General features: G+C 39.3%; 1 protein-coding gene across 1 annotated transcript in view; it reads left to right on the top strand.

The window, feature by feature from the left end:
- Positions 1-1149, top strand: part of LOC119590426 — a 23606-nt gene that overhangs the window by 18843 nt on the left and 3614 nt on the right. The window contains exon 3 of the mRNA XM_037939093.1: positions 297-543. Within this exon, the coding sequence (XP_037795021.1) occupies positions 297-543 (247 nt within the window). The remainder of the gene's footprint in view (positions 1-296; positions 544-1149) is intronic.

Raw genomic sequence — 1149 nt, forward strand, 5'->3', positions numbered from 1 at the left:
CGCCAGACAGTTCGATAGAGACCTCGGGATTGCTGATAAAATACCTTATCACAAGTATATCGATAGCAAATGAATAAAAAAATGTACTCATCTTGCATGACGTCACAGATGCCAAGTGCATATTTTTATCTATTTAAATCCTGAAGAAATACCCATCAATGTTATCACCCATTCAGTGCACACGATCAATATTCATATCAAGCATTCGGCATCATCAAAATTTATATCTAAAACTATGCTTGTCACAAAAATAAATATTACGCAAGATAATCGCAGCTGGCAACATTTCCAATCAGCTGACGGCGAAGGATTTACAAGGCAGAGTGACAGAACATCGCAGTCGACCCTCGACACTCGTAGCGGATCTTCTACCGTCCGTTTTCCTAACCAAATATCATCAGTTTTCTTGGCTTGTGGACGAGGCAGTTCGTTTTATTTAGTCAGTCGAGAAACACCTGACACCATGGCGAGGTTACCTTTGAGTATCCAGGCCATTGAGTCCAGCTGTTGCGTTACTGTGCCCGACAACAAGAAACGGAAAGCGTAAGTCACTATTTTTGTCTTTGTTTTGAAATCATCATAGCTTGTCTTTGTTTTGATAATCACCACGTCTGCATTGTTTTGCAAGAAGTATTATTTGCATGTAACTAATCGATGAGAAAATGGAGTAAACGTTCGCTTTTACTAATTTTTCAAGGTTTTTGGATGAGGGTAAAAAGGAATCGGGTTTACGTGTCCTTTTATAACATGCAACACACTGTCCTTGGTAGAACAAAGCGTGTGGTTTAAAATTCGTGTCTCATTATGTCACTCTGTCTACGTGGCTAGGGGCAGGGCTTTCATATCAATGCACTTTCTTTTGCATTGTGCCTAAACTACAGTGTATATTTATTAATATGATTGTGTAATTTTCAAAAAAGATGAAAATCTGAATATCCTGTGATTGTTTTTGTTAATATAGATATTTTTTCTGCCTTATGAGGAATCTAGAATAATCTGATTAATCCAGTCCTAACCTAGTTTCACGGATCTTTAACTATTGCCGCAGGGTGGTTTCTTGATACGAAAGCCCTTCCTCCCGGGCATGTATTTGGCCCAGGGAGGCCAAATACAGCTGGCACCATAGCATGTGCAGCATGATTGTACATG

This window comes from Penaeus monodon, chromosome 27 (assembly GCF_015228065.2).
Source record: "Penaeus monodon isolate SGIC_2016 chromosome 27, NSTDA_Pmon_1, whole genome shotgun sequence".
Classification (NCBI taxonomy): Eukaryota; Metazoa; Arthropoda; class Malacostraca; order Decapoda; family Penaeidae; genus Penaeus; species Penaeus monodon.